At 38.9% G+C, this 20269-nt stretch overlaps 1 protein-coding gene across 2 annotated transcripts in view; it reads left to right on the forward strand.

Moving 5' to 3' along the window:
- Window positions 1-823: 823 nt before the first annotated feature.
- The window catches only part of LOC140242733 (uncharacterized), a 30018-nt gene continuing 10572 nt past the window's right edge, over window positions 824-20269 (forward strand). Inside the window, exons 1-10 of one of the 2 annotated variants that reach the window (XM_072322492.1) lie at window positions 824-884; window positions 4814-4903; window positions 5465-5587; window positions 12353-12523; window positions 13910-14052; window positions 15580-15933; window positions 16833-17057; window positions 17529-17591; window positions 18853-18963; window positions 19828-19989. In XM_072322492.1, coding sequence (XP_072178593.1) covers window positions 861-884; window positions 4814-4903; window positions 5465-5587; window positions 12353-12523; window positions 13910-14052; window positions 15580-15933; window positions 16833-17057; window positions 17529-17591; window positions 18853-18963; window positions 19828-19989 — 1466 coding nt within the window. In that variant the 5' untranslated portion in view covers window positions 824-860. Of the gene's footprint in view, window positions 885-4813; window positions 4904-5462; window positions 5588-9414; window positions 9583-12352; window positions 12524-13909; window positions 14053-15579; window positions 15934-16832; window positions 17058-17528; window positions 17592-18852; window positions 18964-19827; window positions 19990-20269 lie in introns of those variants that run through there. The other variant, XM_072322493.1, reaches the window with a different exon arrangement.

Below are 20269 nucleotides of genomic sequence, written 5' to 3' on the forward strand. Positions count from 1 at the left end.
CGAGGGAGCGTAGCGAGCGAAGGGGGGGGGGGGAGAGGGTGTGGGAGGGGGGTGTCCGCCCTCCCACAGTAGGGAGAATTTTTGAAAAATCTGTGTGTGAAAATGGCGTTTTCTTGCATCTAAAACACCACTATTTCTGGTATAGAGGTCATCGCCATAAATAGAAAAAAATAAAATTACAAGTTAAAAAAAAAGATAAGATTAAAAAAAAAATGGTCCCCGGATTTTTTTTGGGAGGGTTGCAACCCCCCAACCGGAGGGCAACCCCCCTCTAGATCCGCTTCTGCACACACACACACAAAGCTGAAGACGTCGGGAGATGAACCTTTTTTCAGCGTAGCTTCGATATAAGCGAACAGCTGCAGAATAATTGCATTTCTTTTGAAGTAGTGAATGTTGATCATAGTAAAACTTGTTATTGAACTACAACTTTTTAGAATGACCATGGAGGTACAAACCGTTTGTACCTCCATAGAATGACAGAAGCAACTTATTTCAGAACACGCAATTTCAAAGAGCTTATCCTCTCACAGTTCCATTCGAGGCAGATAGGTATACAATGATAAAGGGAAAAAACAATGTAACAACAAAGAGGTCTTTGGGATTCAACCACTGAACTCAAACATGAGTTCAGTGATCTCAACCTCTCGTATCTTACGCCCTCTTTTGGGATACTAGTAGTTCGCCGAGTCAACGTAAGCGAAGCGCACTGTGGCTGTACGTACAAACTGTGCGTACAGCGCGTAAGGCTAGGCTTATAATGTATACGTACCCTACAGTACAATCGCACGCGATCGACACGCGCGCACGCAAAACGCATTCAGTACGTCACGTCAAGGAAGCGTTGAAAGGACGGAATCATGACAGACGCTGGATTTTTCCGCGTAAGATTTCACATTTATATGCATGAGATTGATCCAAGCTGTCTTTTTTTACCTTTCATCTTATACCTGTGCTTTGTATTTTAGTATTTTTATTGAGGTATGCCTTGTAAGATAAGAATAATAACACGGATATATAACTTGTACAAGCACGCCAATTCGGCGTTGTACGAGTAGACATTCTACATTGTAGAATCTTAGTATCATAAGCTCCTGTGGTACAACTGGGAGCTCCTGAAAGGCATGCGCGTCTGATCCTTGAATAGCACGCACGTGTGTGTCGCAGGCTGCGCTGTGGATGGATATCATCGGACGATTTAAATTAGGCGTTTTGAATAGGTGTTGAAAATTTAGCCATTATTGTAGTAACCCATTAAAGTCCTGGGGAATTTTGCTCCACAGTCATCATGGTCATCTTTTTGTCATTAGGATAGTTTGGCAGTTACATTGATTTATAAATTACAAAATCGTGAAATGGGCCCCTGGGGCGCTGGGCCTGGCCCCATCCCCACCACCGCAATGTGTGTGTGCATCCCTGCCGCATTTTAGCAAGCAAGGTTAGCTTTAGGGTTAGGTTTAACGTTAGGGTTGTATTTATAATGAAATTAGTTAAAGGAATGGTACGGTATTGGTGGAGATGAGAATTAATTGGGAGATACCAAGAAAACACTTTACTTATGATATAGCACAGATATGTAATACGTTGTATTCAAAGTTTAGGCCTAAATTTATTTGATGAAAATCGGGTTTGGGATGACTGAAACATCCAAAAACAAAGCAAAACAAAGTGATCGTAATAAAGTGTGGGTCCCACACTTTATTGGAATCGCATGCTCTTTTTTTTGGATATCTCGGCCATTTCAAAACCAATTTTCATCAAATAAACGTTGAATTCCTCATAGAATTACGTGCTCTTTAATATTTCATACGAGGTTTCTCATTATCTCACCAAAAAAAGTTAGAAATCTGAAATTAGGTCTCAACCAAAACTATACGATCCCTTTATTAAGGGACATTAGGAAGTCTTTCCGAGAATGAAAGGGAAAAAGAAATGAAAGAATAAAGGAAAAAATGGGAAAAAGGAAGGACAAAAGTTGAGCAAGTGTGCACTTTACGGCCCTGTATTTAATTATCGGTACCTCATTCCTCATACGCCAAGGGCAAAGTGATATCCCATATGATTTGAACCACTGTGCACTGAGCAGCTGGCGAGTTTCTCTTGCTGTATGGAATGCCGTTTGATAAGTGATAAGGTCACTAAACGCCCGCCTCACTGCGCTTCTAGCTGTGTAGCTGACACATCGAACACTGTGTGATCGCGATATCGCGTGCCTTTGCTCTCTGCTGCAGGATTATCAAGCTTTACATTTGTAATGTTACATCGCAGAAAATTGCCATGATCAGGCGCAAAGTGTGAAAAAGTTGGCAGTAAGTCTGTGATACAATAGCTTCCATTTCTGAACATCCTGGCTAGCCACAACAGTTACTTGAATATTTTTATGTCTCTGTCATCCATCCCGACCCCATCACCCATCCCGACCCCATCACAAATCGCACAAACCACCCACGTGGGCGAGGTTTTTGTGTGTGATACACAGCCCTGTTGCTGTACACAAGTGCGTGCTTCACACGGCGTCTGGTTGGGGCTGATCTGGCGAGTAAATGGGTAACTGTAGACAATATAAACACAACAAACTGATGAATCGGGATAAGATTTTGGATTTTTTTCCCCAGTATTTCACAGAATAATTTCGCCAAGGCAGTGGACATAATATCCTCTGCGTTAGGTTAATTATTGATCCCCTGCTTGAGATAATAATGCAGCGTCCATTCATTTAAAATCATGAATGAAGGACGAAAGTTTACCACTGGTTGCGTTCTGTTGTGTGTTGATGCACAGCACCCTGTTTGTTTCTTCTCAATCACGCCGCACAGGGAAGGGTGTTAGAGCAACCATGTGGCATACCGTAAGTGCTTTCATTACGTACACTCATGTTGACACATACACACACACACACTGTATCCCAATGCAAAATCTCACACACATGCACATAGCACAGTACCGGAACACATGCTGTCGAACCTGCGGTGCCTGATAGGTACTTGAATTCGCAGGCACTGCTCGATTAGGGTAAAATCTCGCACCAATAATATAGGGCCATAAGGTGCACAATTGCCGAAAGATGGGGGAAATCGACCCCGCCGCTGCATCAATTGCGAGTAAATGCTGTTTGGTGGGCCACATTCACGACGACAAAAAATTATACTGTGGAAGAAAGCCCCACTGCCGTGCTTAGGTACCGTTGAATAACACACGGTAGGGCTGAATTCGCGAGTATAAACAGACAAGGCGCTGTAGTATTAGCACGGACACGCATTGGTGGGGCCTATTTCATGAGTATGCCTTATAAATTTTGCTGCATGCATGTTTTCATTTTGAGAAAGAAAATTTAAGGTAGAACCCCAACTTCAACTTCAGTTCAAGAAGGCCAAGCCTACCAAAGCGCTGTACTCGTACCATAGCCAGCAAGAGGTGACCAGTTGGTTCTTAAGAAGAAATCCACCCCCAAAATAAATAAACTTCAAAAGAAAGAGAAAAATATTCCGTACAGAAGGATACAAAAGTAACAAAAATCAGATAAGAAGTAAGGAAGATATGACATTTTCAAATTTCACATTTTTTCTGAAAACATTTCTTGACCAGTCCTTATGAATATTCAAATGAGAACATGCTTTTGTATGCTCTAAAATTAACAATTTTTCTGAATTTCATATAACATCCATGAAATATTGTGAGGGTATGACATCAGCTCGCTTATTTGACTGGTCAAGAAATATTTTCCAAATGTGAAATTTCAAAATGTCATATCTTCCTTATTTCTCACCCAATTTTTGTCATTTTTGTGTCATTCTCTAGGCAATATTTTTCTCTTTCTTTTGAAGTTCATTTGGGTGGATTTCCTCTTTAATTTGGTGGACTAAGCGTACATTGTTGCGGTTGAGACACCTAATGCTTGATGTTGGGTGTAGAAATGCACACCATGCACACCTACCATTTCCTTCCGTAATTTGTCAGAAATTTCTTGTGGCTATCACTTGGGAATGTTAAGATGGCCCATATCATCCGACGGTTTCATGAAATTTCAAAGCCAATTAGGCTACAGAAGAAAAGATAATTTTGACTCAAAACTGCAGATCGCAGGCATTATGGGTGTAGCACCAAGGAGGTACTAGGCGCCTAGTACCTCCTTGGTAGCACTATGGATGACTGTGATTCATGTAGAAGAGCAATATACATGTACAGTAGTAAGTCATAATCCATCATTTTAGTCTGTTAGTGTGAAATGGCCGATTGTGTGATCTTTAATCACAATATTCATTGTTGGCTGTACAGTGGCAGTTGTCTCATGAAACCCTAACGATGAGTAGATCTAGTACAAGTTATTGTTAAAGGACAAATGTCCTGATTCCACGGAATTAAAAACACGCAAAATCCATCTTACCCGGCCAAGTGCGAAAGATAACTCGCGCGAAAAAATCCACTTTTACAGTACGTCAGTGACAAGTCGAGGAAATTTGCACTTTGTTCAAAAAATTAAATTTTGTGAAATTCTCTGTATATTTTCCTTATAATTGTTCTACGTATGTGACATACACTGTAGTAGTCTTCTCATCCAGCAGTGCCTGCGTAGATACAGCTGTACTTTAAAAAGTCATAACTTTTGAACGGATTGTCTGATTTTCCCCAAACTCTCGCTGATGTGTTCTATCAATATTGCTGCATTCACTCAATCCACATGTATATGAAGGTGGACTTGTCCTTTAAAAGAGGCTTCTGTTTAGGGGAAAAATACCTTCACTTTGAAGCATACAAGGAGTCAGTACAGTTGAGATGTATAAAATCAGAACATTGTCTTTATCTCCTGCTTCAGGGCACAAGTGCCGACCAGGATAATCGCTTCACCAACAAGAAGAAGAAACTCCTTAAATCACTCAAGTTCAATCCAATTCTTGAGAAAAAGGTATGTGTACTGGATGTGTGTTGTATAAATGTGCATTTCACATTGTGTTATTGGTTTCAGTGTGATAAATTATGTACATTGCAACTCAAGTGTTCCAAAGTATATAATTTTATTTATAAGATAAAGTTGAATCGAAAGTGATATACATTGTAAAGTTGAATCGAAAGTGACATACTACATGTACATGTACATATGTACACACTGTACATGTAGTTCCTGGATTCTAATAGATATGCCTGTCATATGGGGTGCTGTGTCATACTGAGATGGCATTTTGCAACTGACATGTTTGGTGTTTTTTTTACAGGATTTTTGTGTTGACAATGATTGAAGCAACATTATTTAATCTTTCATAGTAGGAGAGCTAGACGAAAAATGATTTGTAAAATGTTTCCATTTTGTATCATATCATTAGGAAATACTTCTGCTTAAAGGAAGTGAGAAAAAATTAAAATTTAGTAATGTTTTGTCCTTTCTGGTGGGCAATGCTTCCTTTTGTGCACAAGTTGCGTATTTGTTTGAAATGGATGCTTTACATTGTGTATGTTTGTTACTCTGTAGGTCAGCATGAGTAAGGTGAACTTGGACACACTGAAGCCATGGATCACCAACAAGGTCACAGATATGCTTGGAGTCGAAGATGATGTCCTCATAGAATTCATCTTTAACCAGTTGGAAGAGGAGGTCCGTATAGCTTTCCTGGAATTTTCCATCTAGTCACAAACAGACATTTCAAAATTTTTTTGTTTGTTGCACTGTTTTCTATGTCTGAAGTACAGTGATATTTGATAAGAACCTCTGGGCTCATTTTTTGTTTGTTTGTTTGTTTGTTTGTTTTTTGTTTTCTTTTTTTTTTTCAAGAAATGACAGGTATTTGTTAAGGTGTTTACAAAAACATTTATGTGATCTTGTGAATTGAGTGAGTGGTAGATGTGACTGAAATGAGTATGTGGTTACGTATTGTATGTTTTCACCTCTCTGCAGTGTTTGTTTAGGGCATGCATTCATGCCAACTGTCATGTCATAGTACACTCTTAGGTTTAGTTGTTAGAATCAACCCACTGAGCTGAAAGATGCGGTTTGAAAACCATTCCATCACAAGTGATATTCCATGTCTTTGCTAGCATGAATCTTGTTTGATCAAACACTTTAACTCTACTATATGTAGCATCAGTGCATAGATGGGTTGTATTCACACAAAACACTTGTTATTCCTTGAGAAAATAAAGTAAACGTGAAAAGCGTTGATCCAAGGTGCATTTTACTTATTCTTGCAAGATTCACGACACTTGCTTTATTCTTTAATCTTTAATACACTATTCAGGTAAACAACAACAACATCAAGATTTATGGCAACAGTGGTGAAATCAATAAACCTCATTAGAGCCCTCAACAAGGAGTTGGCCTATGTGAGCAGATTTAAAATGCTGCTATGATTATTAAAGAATACTGATAATGATGGATTAAGAGATGAAATGGTTTTCAAGTTCTTTCACCCTATGACTTTGGCGGGCCATCGGGTATCCTTAGAGGGATCATTCTGACTCAGTCGGCCAGAAAGCTGTCAGTGATCAATGGGTGCAGTAGAAAGAGGTCACAGGTAAGATTCCCCTGTAGTGCATGAATTTCTCTAAACAATTGTGCCACACAGTGTTGGGGCGTCTCGCCACTCTCTTGTCCTCACAGGTAAGTCACTGGAAAAACAAGGACATAAAGCAGGTAAGATAGGTGTATAGCCTTCAGCCCTAAATCTGTTGAATTGCTGTTCAACAAGAAACTCTTGTCTTGCTTGATATCAACTGGGATTTTTTTATTTCCATAGTGTTGCAAAGTCTTATGTGGTCAACACATTGGGTGTGCAATGCTAGTGCAACTCATATTCAGTCAGACTTGATTGGATATTAAAGGATGAAACCATGCTCAAATCAGGGCGCTGTTTTATGAAAAGATAAAATTGATTTTAAATTTCCTTAACACACAGGCTGCCATAGACTTATCATAGAAATCAACTTTATAATCAATTTTAACTCTTCATAAAACAGGGCCCTGGTGACACAGACTTGTTAACTCTTTATGTGCCATGGTAGAAACCTCCTGAGTGCCACATTACTCTGAGACACCAAGGTAGTCATACTTTGAGAAAACATTTTGCTTTTCAAATGTGTGTAACTTTTAAAAATTTATGTTGAGCTGGTCATGTAGTGCGCAGAGTTGTTGAGAAAATGCCAAGCTTTGCTTTGATGTAAATTGCCTGTCAAATCTATGATTTATTTTCTTTCAAATGGCCAGTAAAGGCCTGACTTTTGCACACAAAACAGTGGCAGAAACTTAGAATTTACACACAAATCCAGCAGGGAACACCGATTGATAGCCAATTACCACATAAAATGCAAGCTAAATATGAGAGGAAAGGGATCACGAGAAACGCTTTCATTGTTCTGTGGCATTTGGCGATTTGTCGACCGGTTTTGGCGGGTTTGTGCATTTGAGCAGAATATGCGAAGTTGGCACGCCGTCGACTGAGTCGGCCGTGCGAACGTGGCGCATAAGAGTTAAATGATAAATTGTGTGAACTGAACATGTTCTCACATGTTAAAGCAGAAAGTTAATTGATAGTTGTGAATAGTACAAATGCAATCACTGGAAAAGGATGAAGTACTGGTAGGTAAATGTAGCCAGTATTTAATCCTTTAATCCCAAACCCCAAAATATTTGCTAAAACAGTTGAGGGATTAGCCTTTTGACAAGGCCCTCTTCCTGTATGATGGCTGTAACGGTCGAGAACGGGCCTTTTGAGATCAGCTTCATGCATTTATTATTTCTGACCACATGAACCCTACTGAATAATCATATTGATGGGTTCTGGTCGACCAATGGATAGGCATGCTGCTGACATCCTCAGTCTTGGCATGCATTACTGACCATCCTTTGAGGTCAGTAGCATGCATTCACCTTATGCAGATCGGGTAAGTGCAGACAGACAGGCAGATTGGTAAATTTTTACTCCCAACATCAGGGAGCAAAAATTTGTAATTCAAAGTGCTAACATTTGGATGTGAACCAGATCTCAAAATGCCCTACTGCTGTCGCACTCAGCTGGGCTCACTTCGTTTGCCCCCATTCGCTCACCACCATACAGCAAAAGGACCTTGGCAAAAGGCTACAGAGGGATAGGATACTGCCTTTTTCAAGTGTGAAAAACAGGTAAGACTACTGGTACATGCTCTGAAAGTATACAGTTGTCGTAATTTTCTTTGACCAAAGCTTTCTTTGACACAGACAAAGACACGGCATGAAAATATGTTGCAACACAAGGTAAGATTAGTGTGACTGCATGTCATTCAACTTGATATTTTCAGCAATTGTCAAGTGTTACGATGATTGCGTGTGTATGTGGTCAATATGTGCTGTGTGTGTGACAAAGGTACTCCTTTCAGACAAGACCATTTTTACTAAGTGCACCCATTGAAGGTTTTTGGTCTTAAGGATCTTTTCAGTTCACTCTTGTGTAAACGCCGATGTTTCTTTTCCTTCCACTGAAGTAAATCCTGATTGTTAAAATTGATTTGATATGATACTTGGTCTGGAAAGCTCTTGCAGTAAAATAATGTTAAACACCAATGAAACTTTGCTATCATTTGTTCTGAAAGGTAAAGGTTGAGAAATTTATCTCTGGTAATGCTCTGAATTGTCTAGTTTCAATTACCAGGTGTCCATGGGTAACCAGTCAGTTTGCAAAGTTAGTCTGAAAGGGGTTTACCTGGCTGGGGTTTTGCTATAATGCAGGTAAGTATGGAGGTCTTAGAATGTTTTGAAACAGAGGTTCTTGTCTTATCACTGTGCTGCACACTTTCACATGAGCAAGTTTATTCTTTTAATTGAGCTTTCCTTCAAGGCAAAGGAAATGAGATTTGGTAACACAACCATTTTAATTTGAACAAACATAGATGGATTACTTGCTCATGTAAACTGAGGTTATTAGGATTTGTGTGATTAATGAATTGTTTCATTTCAGATTTTTCATCACCAAACTGATTATTTACCAACACTGCATCATTTTGCCTGGCAAAACTTTCCAGTTCCTATAAGCAACAAGTAAAGACAACAGTGACCGGCTATTAACATTTAAAGAATAATTTTCTGCAGCACTAAATTACTTAGAACTATTAATGGAATGCAAACCATTGATAATGAAATCCTTTTCACAAACATTTTCATACTTTCTTAGCTGGTCAAATACATCTCATATAGATCCCAGTATACCCACATTTCTGTTAAGATAGATGTTTTGTAAGTTTCTCTGTGAATTTCAAAGTTGGGAACACATTTATTTCTGTTATCAAGGACCACACTACAGCATAAGTTATGGTATTTTGAAGAAGTATAGTGAGGGTAAAATAGATGTAGTAATGATTTGAAAACATGCTACTCTATGTATATACCAGCTTTTGTAGTTTAAATCTGTTCATTCTGTGGTAAGCTGATTGCTGACTTTCATCTTTCACGTTCAGATTGTTTGATATAATATGCGCTCACACACCCCCCACGATGCCGTGCAAGCGCCCCCTTATATTTCGGGCTGCTAGGGATTCGCCTCTCTCATAGCGGTTTCCTAGCAACGACAGAAAGTGTAAAAGAAAGACATCAGATGCGTGCGACATGGATTTCTCTCTCAAACGGTACAGGAATATATTCAGCATTGCCTCTGGCCAATGCTTTGGTTTGTCCTAAATACTTATCTGGTGTAATTCATGTATGTACTGACAGTGAAAATGGTATGCTGAAGTCACCACCACTACACAGTAATACATCTGAGTCAACAGTCTTCTACAGGACTAATGAGGTGGAAGAAGCAGACTAAAATATGATTTGGTAAATTTATATTGACTTGACTGCCCTAGTCTTGTCTATGTGTGTAAATAATTATAGTGTGAGAAAACTGTGCTAATGGTGACTTCAGCATGCCTAAGTCTATGCATGTTTGATACATAGTTGTGTCTTATACATGTTGATATTCAGTGAAATTGGTCCAGGTCAAGGTGCAGTAGTTTGATACATTTGTTTGCTGTGCAGTCGAGAAAAGGACACTTTAAATAGCAGAAGGCATTTAATAAGTATTTTAAGTACGTATTGAATAGCCACATTCTCCACATTCTCTGAAAATTATTTCATTGTCACAGTTAACTTCTGCCCATTGAAGTGTTCTTGCATGTCCAAATGAAATTTATGAAGATGCTGATTCCAATCAATAACACAGAGAAATGTCTAGTCCTTAAATTCAGGTAAAACTAAACATTTTTTTTTTTTTTTTTTTTTTGGGGGGGGGGGGATGTGATTACAAAACAGCAAGGCACATCCATTTGCATTCCAAAAGGGGCAACAAAAATAGTAACTTTCATTTAATGCTGTATTCCTTGAGGATATGTGTAAAAGTAACAGAGTACGGTAATATTACTTAATGAGTTAATGAGAGACAGTCATATTTGAACAAATAATCCAAACTCCAGAGTTACTCAGCCTTATTGATTTTTGTGATTAAGGCCTGATACCATAATATCTATTGTGATAGTGGAAGGTATGAGACATCATAATACAAGGTGCAAGCCATAAAAATTTGTGGGGTTGGCTATGAGAACATACAGCAATAGTCATAGAAGCATTTTCTGATGACATACAGAATTATCTGTCTGAAGGGTTTGAAAGGTTATTGATATAGCTCATTCCAAGATAAAATCGAGGGATGTGTACCCTCCCTGAAATAGCATTTCAGATCCTTGGGTTAGAACATTCTGTATATTCCTAATAACCAAAATCCTCATCTGTTATATGATATAGATTATTCACAGTGCATAGAGAGCAACATCTTATATACCATTAAGTTTATTTTTTTTTATTTATTTTTTTTTATTTTTTTATTTTTTGAAGTAGCTACTTTCGTAGCATTACCAAGTGTGCCCACAGCTCAACTTAAATTATCTACTGGTATGTGCATCAGACATTTATGCAGTGCATACCTGAATGAGGTGCCCCAATGTTATTATGTGCTGCTTACTTTACTTGCCTCTTTATTGCCTGAAAATGTTTTGTCTGAGGAAGAACATTTCAGCTAGTCACCTATTATGTTATCATGTTTGTCTAATCACTGACTTGCATTTGACTAGCCCATACAATATGAATTATCACCAATTAGAAATGTGATATCATTTGAAGAACACCATGGGCTAGCCAAGGGGACATCCTTCTTTCACAGTTCTTGAAGCATATACGGTATGAGTTATGAATCCAGGGATCTCCAGTGTATAAAGCATCATTGTAAACATGTAGACTGATGCCATTTCAGTTGATTAGCTATTTATTGATAGTTTGCCATGCTAAGTGGCTAATGTAGGCATATTTCAGTACACAGATAGCACAGAGGTTTGCTTCTGTTCATTTTACAGGGAATTTCAGACTTTCCTTTATCTCTACACAAGACCAAAATAGTCACACTGAGAAATATCTGAACATTTGTTTATACAATGCCTACCCAAGATAGACATAGTTTGCAAAAGAGATGATATTTTAATCTTGACAAATCGCACTGACAGTATAAATGTCCTGTTTGTGTGTGAAGTGTAATTATAAGTCTACAAAGAGACAAAGAATGGTCTGGAATCTCCCATTCCTGGATTAGGGGATTGGAGCTAAAGCAAGGTAAGTGATGAGCTAGAAAATAGGAAAGGAAAGTTCAGTCCACAAAAGCAGTTCACTTTTAGGATTTGAGTATGGAGACAATGTCTGTTGTTTCTTTTTTTTTTTGTCCTTCAAATTTTGTAATAAATCCAGGCAGAAGCCTGAGGCTAATAACCAAACACTGACACTCCATTCAGTGATGAATGTGACAGTTTCATGTAATTTTGACTGAATTGTTTGTTGTGGCAAAAATTAATCTCAAATTCAGTTAATGTTTCAATTAGACACAACACTCCCAAAAAGAAATGATCTACTTTTCAAAAGTTGTGAAAGATATTACAAGCAAATAATGAATACGAGCACTCATGTTCATTAAAGTCAAATCAATTAGACAAGTTAATTGTTGAATTTTCTTCAGTAACTACCTCGGGTTTATCTATCCTCAAGACAAGTTGTTTGCTATTCACAGTCATGTGAGTAGAACCACTTCGCTTGATATACAGGTGTTTGTGATATCTCTTCGAAAAGGTAAGTTCAGTGGTCCAAAGAAAACTGCAAAAAGAAATTGCCTTTAAATCTATTGTGAAGTGTATGCTTTATAGAATGTATTATACTTTAGTGGAAAATAGGGAATTTATCTGAAGACAAGTACATTTATACCGAGATAAGTCGGACATTAACAGAGAACTATGCTATTATAATCAAAAGTAGTGTAGAATGATGTTTCTGATGTATGATTCGTGTGCCAATAGGTTATGCACTTCTCTCATCTTGCAGCACCCAGATCCAAAGGACATGCAAATCAACCTGACAGGATTCCTGAATGCTAAGAATGCCCTGGCCTTCATGACAGAGCTATGGGAGCACCTCACCAGTGCACAGGAGAACATCGCTGGAATCCCCTCTGCCTTCTTGGAGCAGAAGAAGGAGGAGATCAAGAAGAGACAGGTACACAGGCTTTCCTTGACTCCACTTCATCCTCATTTTAGTTTTCAAACATGGGTATCCCATGATTTGGGGTAGGCAGCAGGTGGCTAGAAAGTACAGCATTACTTTCCATGCAGCTCTGTTTAGTGAGGGTATATTTACCTTAAAGCCAAAAGTTGTCAAATTTCGCTCCCAAATGTGAACGTACATATTGTATGCCTAAGAAATGTGTGGAATAACGCTGTAATAACAAGATATTCGATGGGTAACGACGAAAATGCAAAATATTAACCAAAAAGATTCAGTCTCAGAACTTACCCGAATGGGGTCACGCTAAACTCGGACTCGGGGACAACTCGGCCTCGCTTTGACGTCGGGCTGAGTTGTCTTGGTTGTCCCTCTGGATTGTACAGTGTTGTACTATGGGAGCGGACTGTATAGCACTTCACGTTCTGGCTACTCGCAGTAATGGTCCGAGTTGATACAACGCGCGCATAAAAAAAAACCCTCTTTGGCGCGCATGCAAAATTAGTGTGCGCCTATCAAGCACCTCTAAAAACAATCAAAGACGCTTGATAAACAACAACAACTTCAAAGACAGCGCGTCTCAGCAACTCAGGTGATATGCGTAATACGTTTGAGGACCGCGCGCTGTCCATTTGTTTTGTACAGGATTAGCTTGCACTTTCCTGTCTGTTCAATATACAGTAGAATATGGCGATCACAAACTGCGTGTAAATTGTCTGAAATAGGGTCGAGTTTTCCCTGAGACCGAGTTAGTCTGGATCCTTCTGGAATAAAAGTCGGTTTACCGACTTTCATTTTTTATCTCAAAATACTCCAAAACGACTCATCCAGGCAAATCGCGTCAGCCAGGTAAGTTTCTTTGTAGACTCTTTCGATATATTGCAAGCAAATATGAAATGGTGCCAGACAGGTTCTCAAACCCTTACCAACACTATGTTTTCACTTTTAACAATTAGTGCATGTTCTATTGATGCGCCAGTACTGGACTATGATCTGTAAGTACTAAATTATCCCTCATACAGTTCTATTTCACCTCAGCCTGCGGCCTTGGTGAAATAAAACGGCACTAGGGATAATTTAGCATTTGTCGTTCTATAATCTGGTGTAGTGCATGATAGAGCATGCAATGGTGGTATGATGGTAGATATAGTAACTGCGTAAGAAGTGGAGGTATTCCAGTCGACTGCATAAGAAGCGCATCGCTCTAACTTGCAACATTTGATGTGAAATCAGTCTTGATTTGAGTTGATTTGATTGACACTTCTTGCAGTTATACAAAATGATATACTCAGATTGATGTACTTGTATCACAGTTGACACACCAAGGTTAGAGTAACAATAGTGAGATTTGACAAAGTGGTGTTCTGTTTCCTTTTACAGCAAGAGCAGGAGCGTATCCAGACAGAGCTACGACTGCTGAAAGATGAGCAGGAAGGTGATGGAGACAGAGAAAGAGACGAGATGAGGCCTGCAGCAGAGGATGTCAATGGTGGAGGGGACAAGAGGACAGCTGAGGAAGCCATGTAAGTTGACTTTCCTTTTGTTGTTGTCATTTTGTGTCATACTGTTTCCATGCAGTCACCTGGATAGGGACATGGCATAGGGAGAGGCAGCCCCCGTTGCATGTTTATCCAGTTTCTTTTGAAGCAGCACCTGTTGCTAGCCCTTGCCATCATTACCGCAGTCGCCAATTAATACCATCAGACCACATCAATTTGGTATTACAATAAAAAATAGTTCTTCCTTTTGATTCTGGCTACTTTGTTTGTCTGCAAATTCACAGTTGCACCTCCTTTGAAGTGCAATTTCAGTGGAGATATATGTACAGGTCAGAGAATGATGTGTGAGGTAATGGCATCCCCCATTTGTATGTGTGGTTGCTTCTACCAGAGTTTTCTGAAAGCATTTGAATTCCTTCACTGTTTTCTTATGTCCCACTCTGATGAAATTTCTACTTTTCAGTTGGTCAGATTTTACTTTTGAATAAAGCTAATTTGAATTATACAGCTGGTAAAATTTTAGAGCAAGCTGGTTACATATGAAGCACTGAAAATAGAAAGCATTCTTATTACCTCTGCCAAGGAAGGAGGTTATGTTTTTGTCGGCATTGGTTTGCCTCAAAAAAAGTTGTGAATGCTTTTGGAGAAAACTTTAGGAAAATCAATAATAACACAAGGAACTGATGATTAAATTTTGGTAGTGATTTGGGAATTTTTGTGAATTTTTGAAGGATTTTTTTGTTTGGTTTGGTTTTTGCAAATGGGGTTAGTAAACTTGGAAGTTGAAGCTACGCATATTTTAGGTTTGTATATGTGTACCAAAGCACCTGCTCTGCACGATGAGCCATGCAGATAGTAGGAAGCTGATGAAATGACACTCTTAGGTCTTTTTTTTCTTTTTTTTTTTCCTTGTAGTGACAGGGTTTACCTTCTCAAATCTGAAAATTCTGAACTCTCACTTGCCTCTGTGCCTTGTTTGGTAGTTTGACTGTCAAATGTCATGTGATGAGTGTCATGAATTTAAGTGGAAAAACCTTACACATGACCACTCAATCAGATGAAAATCAACTTGAGGTAAACATAGATACAAGGCATCCTTATACAATATTCAGGTGCACTGGAGTGGTGGTGAATGCTATTGAGGTGCATTCAACAGAGAAATTCCATCATGTTTAGGACTGTCATATATTGTTCAGAGCCAGCTTTGCATTTATAGGTGGAAATTGGTTTTTGTCTGTGACTGAAAAGCCATGTGACCTGCAAATTTAACTTAGGTAAAAAGTGAATGATTTGAAATAAGAATTCACAAAAGAAAGAAATTTAGTCAACTGCACAGGAAATGAGATTTTGATATGTTGCCTGAACCTGAAAGTGGGCAGGAAATGTAATGATCTCTAAAAACATATGAGCATGTACTAGATAGCCAAAGGAGGACATGGTAGATTTGGTCATGTATTTACAAATTGGACCAAAGTGTAGATGTTACTTTAAGAGCTTGGACTCATTAAATGACCAACATTAACAGATCAATGCCAATTTTACTTCCCTCAGACCTGCACCAAGACCGGCCAAGTGGGATTGGGAACCACGCCCTGAAAAGGTTGAGCCAGTCAAGGAGGAGAAAGAGGATGCCACCTCTAAGATACCTCTGCCACCCCTCCCCGCCTCTTCCCCTCCTGTTGCTGAGGAGATCAAAGTGGAGAAGAAGTCGCCTTCCAGATCCAAGTCTGCATCTAGATCTAGATCTAGATCTAGATCTAAATCCAGATCCAGGTCTAGGTCTAAGTCTAGATCTCGATCTCGATCTCGATCTGAGTCTGATTCACCTCCTCCCAAACCCAAGGACAAAGGATCATCACCTTCCCCACCACCAGTTGGTGTTGTCAAGCCTTCTGTGAAGCAGAGGTATGCCACTCTCTTCTATGTCCATTAAAGTGGAAGTAATTTAGATTAGGCAAGTTATCATTGAGAACGTGGCTCAATTTGTAGCAGTTTGGTGTTCTGTTTCACATGACAGTAGCCTGTAGAACACAACCAGTGGCCACAAAATTTGTTTTCCTGTTTTTGCTGTTTTATTGCATGAAGCAGCCACCATCCTTTGTCAGGGCCAGCTGAGAAAAGGTGAACATGTCAACAGTATTGCAACTGATTGACAAATTGCCCAACATCGACGTAAATCGATGTCAATCAGTTGAAATGAAAACATCTCGACGGAAGAATTTCACTAATTTGAATGTCAACAGTAGCAACAACAGAAATTGCGTAAATTCATAATGGCATATTTTTGTTTGCATGAAAACTTTATAAATGCATAAAGTAACTGATAATTTACATTCATCTACAGGTCTTACATGAATACATGTGGCAAAATCCAAATATCCACCAACCTGTTTATAGTTGCCACCCATCAAGAAATACCACTTTTTTGCTTCTACAGAGTATTTCCACTTAATCTGTGTGCGTGGTCATGTGACGATTTCACACCTATCCTAACAGTTAACATTTGATAGCAATGTCAGAGGATATCAATAATTAAGTCTAAATTGTGAATGTATGCTTGTCTTTATTTGCTGTTGGAAGACAAGTACTTCTCACATCTGAAGCTGTAGTGTAGCATCAAACTTTACAGTCACATGCTCCTTTAATACAATAACTTATTTAAGTTCCATGTTCCAAAATCTCCCTAAAATGCCTGTGACTCCCCCATTGGTGAAAGCATCTGTTCATGAGAATACAAGCTTTGACAGTATGTACTGTAGTGAATCAACCTGTGATAAACCCACTGTGTCATACTGTGTTGTCAGACCCAAGGAGGAGAGCAAAGATGCTAGTGATGAGGAGAGGAGGAGGAAGCGACGATTCCCTTCTCCAGACAGAAGGAAGCGCAGTTCAGATCGCAGGCGGAGGTCAAGGAGCAGGTCAAGGTCACGCCAGCGGTCGTCGCCACGGCGCCGTGACAAGAGATCCCGCTCACGGTCCAGGTCTAGAGACAGAGAGCGACGCAGGGAGAGGAGGCGCTCTAGATCAAGGTTCGTACTCTTGTTGGCATGAGTGCAGTGGGAGAGCATTCATGATATAAATCATCTGATACCAGATTTGCTTCAGAAATCATGAGTTCATCTTCAAGAGTTCTGCTTGGCATTGATAAATCTTATGTTTTCAAGTTTGACCTAACCTGCTTTTTAGATATTGATTTCATCAAATATCATTTTTCTTTGTAAATCAATACTTTGATCTGCTGAATTAGAAAATAGTTTTAAAGGGATAATGGTGTACTGTTACGTTGTATGATGAGTATGATGTGAGCTGGACATTTCTTCAAGGACTATCATGCATTTCCCTGTCTCAATGTTGAAAGACTCAATAGTTTTAATTTTTATGGATGTCATTGGTATGTCAAGAAATTACAGCAAGTTTCATCATTTACAGCTGCATTTGATTGCAAACTTGATGCAAAGAGATTTTACATTGTTAAGGTAAGCTTTCTAATCTCTTAACAGGTCACGACGTCGATCCCCCCGCCGTAGGTCCCCAAGCCCACGTCGTAGGAGTCCACGTCGTAGGTGAGCCATCAGCGTCCTTCAAAATATTCTACAATCATATTTGCATCTTTGGCTGGATTTTGTGTATTTTTGGTTGAAACATTTTCTGGAGGACATACATGCCAATCCTATTTCACCACTTGGGTATATATTTATGTTCTGTGTGATTTTGAGAAATACATGCTACGTGATATCCCTGATTCAAATGAGTAGAATTTGATTGAGAGTTATTTAATTTTCTCATGTAATAAATGCAAACAAAGGGAAACTGAGCAAAAATGAATGTAATTTATTTGTGGAAAATTGAGCATAGAAAATGGGATTCCATTGAGATTCTAACCAGAGACCTCCTGATGCTATCAATTCACAGATTCCCTTTCTGATGTAAAATGTTCACCTGTATTGAAAAGTGATTAGTTGACACTGAAGGAAAATTGCATAGCATGAGAACCATGGTGTTTAACCCTATTCCCACATTCTCGACATTTCGTGTGATTATTCTGCAACGCGTGATGCTCTCGCCGCGACATTTTATAACTTTTTCTTTCAAGTATGACGCAACTTATTTGAGACCAAATTTGTCGCTCCCGGGCATACCGTTTTGAAGCCATGCCCCTTTGCAAAAAATTCGTCGACCCAAAAATTGCTCAAAAACATGATTTTGTGTACAAATCCAATGTAAATTGTGTTTTTGCAATTAATTCATATAAAAATAAATATTTTTACTGTCAATGGCTGATAATGATTTATTTTAGCCCGATTATGCTTTAAAAAGTTTCTACGACAAAGTTTGACAAAAAAACAAAAACATAAAGTGAAAAAACAGAGAAATACATAAGAAATTCAATAAACAATGAAATACATGAGAAATAATTATGAAGCCGAATTTTTGCTGCAATATTATTGTTGAGGATATTGAAAAGAATATGTTCACCAAAAATTAGAAGTCTTGGGGCTTTATTCTTATATTTATAGGCAAAATATATATATATATATATATTTTGCACAAATTAGCATAAATTAATTAATATAAAATACAGTCTTGTAGATTACATTGGCCTCTACCTGAGTGCAAATTTTCGCGAGGATTGCGTGATCCATGACCGAGATCTGAAGGGGGGCCAAAAAAGCCCCCTCCCCCCCCCCCCCCCCCCCCAGTGGTTTCAAGTCCCTCAAAAACCCGGTGGGATTAGAGTTAAGAAAAAGTCTGTGGTCACTGATATATGTTGGATTGCTCCTGATACAGAAATTGACCTTGTGCTTGGATCCTTTCTTGCCACAGATCTCCACGGCGGTCACCTGATCGTCGGCACAGGTCGCCTGCTAGAAGGTCAAGGAGGTCACCTGTTAGGAGTAGGTCACCAAGAAGGTCACCTCGTAGGTCACCTAAAAGGTCAGTAGAAAAAAAAAGCTTAAAGGGTGTATACAGTTCTGGTCGAGGTGAGGATTTAGCTTTTAACTTTTTGCAAGATATTCAGAAACTACTCTATGAGATGTCAAAGAGCATGCAGTTCTTAGGGGTATCAGAGGTTTATTCGATGAAAATCGGTTTTGAAATGGCTGAGATATCCAAAAGCAATGTGAAACAAAGAGATCCTAATAAAGTGGTGGCATGTCGCCTTTTATTGTTAGCACTTTTTTGGATATCTCAGCCATTTGAAAACCAATTTTCATCAAATAAACGTTGAATCCTTCTTAAAATTACATGCTCTTTCATATTTCATAAGAGGCTTTTCATTATCTCACTTAGGAATGTTCAAAACACGAATCCCCCACCTCAACCAGTACTGTACAGTCCCTTTAAAATTGTATGTGCAATAGTCCCTTTTATGAGGGAGCATTAAATAGGCATTCTGAGCTGCTGCTGCCATCAGTATCTGCCCCACTGGAATGCCATCTGTTGAATCTACATGTGCATGTGAAGATACAAACCCACTTTTTAAACTTTCCTCAAAGCAGATATGCTCAGTCTTCTATTTTGCTCGGTTGTTTTCTTTTTCTTTTAACTATGTTCTGTAGAGCAATTCTATAAACTTTTACGCCTTACAGAGAGCCTCTTGTTTTAAAACTTGCTATTTTTTATGGTTTTGTTAACTTTTCGTGATGCAAACCACTTTCATGAAACCATCCACTCTCCATGCCTTTTTTAAAAAAAAACCCATTCCACTTTATAGCAACAGTTTGTTGACCCTTATTCAGTGCCTTGAGTTCTTGACAGTTGAATTTTTGTGCGTGTGTGTTTGTTAATGCTTTTTAGAGATGTCAAGAGAAGGTCATCTTCTCCCTCGGGGAGCTCGTCCAGTGGCTCCAGGTCTCGTTCCCCTCCTCGTAAGTCCAGGCTTGGCTCTAAGAGAAAACCATCCCCATCTCCTGACAAATCCAAGAGGAGGACTCCCTCTGCCTCCAGTGACTCCTCCAGGTCAGTTTGCGTGAATCTACCAAAGTTTTCATACTTACTAGAGAACTTCTTGAAAATTATGTTTCAGGAGAGCATTGTTCTGTAAGCATGTTTAGTAATACTGAGAGTTCAGATACAAATTGACCCTTATGCAACATTGTGTTGCAAACACCATAGTCTCTCAATCAAGACACAAAGCTTACTTAATGAATTATGTATGTATATACACACTAAAAAGTCAAGCTAGGCCACAACTGCTTTTTCGTTAATGTAAAACATAAGACACTATTGAAAGACACCT

Source organism: Diadema setosum, chromosome 19 (assembly GCF_964275005.1).
Source record: "Diadema setosum chromosome 19, eeDiaSeto1, whole genome shotgun sequence".
NCBI classification, from domain to species: Eukaryota; Metazoa; Echinodermata; class Echinoidea; order Diadematoida; family Diadematidae; genus Diadema; species Diadema setosum.